This window comes from Aplysia californica, unplaced genomic scaffold (genome assembly GCF_000002075.1).
Source record: "Aplysia californica isolate F4 #8 unplaced genomic scaffold, AplCal3.0 scaffold00047, whole genome shotgun sequence".
NCBI lineage: Eukaryota > Metazoa > Mollusca > Gastropoda > Aplysiida > Aplysiidae > Aplysia > Aplysia californica.
In genome coordinates, this window is record NW_004797317.1 from 1,737,785 (window position 1) to 1,738,743 (window position 959).

Consider the following 959-nt stretch of genomic DNA (forward strand, 5'->3'; position numbering starts at 1 on the left):
GAGAGAGAGAGAGAGAGAGAGAGAGAGAGAGAGATTTTACGAATTCATGTAGGCTTGGTTCGTACGAATAGTAATGACGTGTTGTTGCACTAGATTGACAGCTTTATTGTGTGCGTTCTTTTTTCTTTTATTGGCACACTTGTTAGCTACTAAAACCCAACGAGTCTAGACAAGGAATGACAAGTGCTCTGCTCTTACGCTGGTCCAGAACTTTCGGTTAGCATGCAGTCAACCCCCCCCAAAAAAAAAAAAAAGCCGACAAACGTCTATATTACTACCAATTCACCCGTCCCTTTTTTCACCTTAAAAAAGAGGATCGAAAACAAATTTGTTGACTTTTTTCAAATTGTATGTAGCCAATGTTTATTTTGTTGATATACCATTTGTTCATTGTATGGGTAATTATTTACTATCAGCTTTTCAAACCCATCAGAGTGCATAAAGGGATATGTGTAGTAATGCCTTTACTCTTATGGTTTGGTGCATGCTCGGGAAAAGAAATAAACAACTAAAACAGCATCCCCAAACCACCCCTCCCCCTAAAACCCCGTAAATGTAAACAAACAAACAAACAAACAAACAGAAACAATAACCCCCAACTACAAAAAACCCGGGTTTTTGAAGTAGTACAGTTTGTGTTTGTAAACTGGACGGTTTTCGGTTACCGGAAATTTTTCAAGAACGATTTGTGACTTTTGTTGATTGATTGTATTGATTTCATGTTCTTTTCTGTGTTTTTCAGAGGAGCATTCTCTATCGTAAGACGATGCGTGCAGAAAACAACTGGATTAGAATTTGCTGCCAAGATAATTAATACAAAGAAATTGTCTGCCAGAGGTAAGGATTTGTTAAAGATTATGTTGAAAGGTGCCCCTCCAGCCTCTCTGTCTGTTTTCCCTGTGTTTGTTTTTCTGTTTGTCAAAGCGAAGAGGTGTGTGTGGAAAAGGGGGGGGGGGATG

At 38.9% G+C, this 959-nt stretch overlaps 1 protein-coding gene across 1 annotated transcript in view; it reads left to right on the top strand.

Moving 5' to 3' along the window:
• Positions 1–959, top strand: part of LOC100533282 (CaM kinase II alpha) — a gene marked incomplete in the record, with an annotated part of 154,372 nt that overhangs the window by 17,771 nt on the left and 135,642 nt on the right. Inside the window, 1 exon segment of the mRNA NM_001204585.1 lies at positions 743–837. Coding sequence (NP_001191514.1) covers positions 743–837 — 95 coding nt within the window.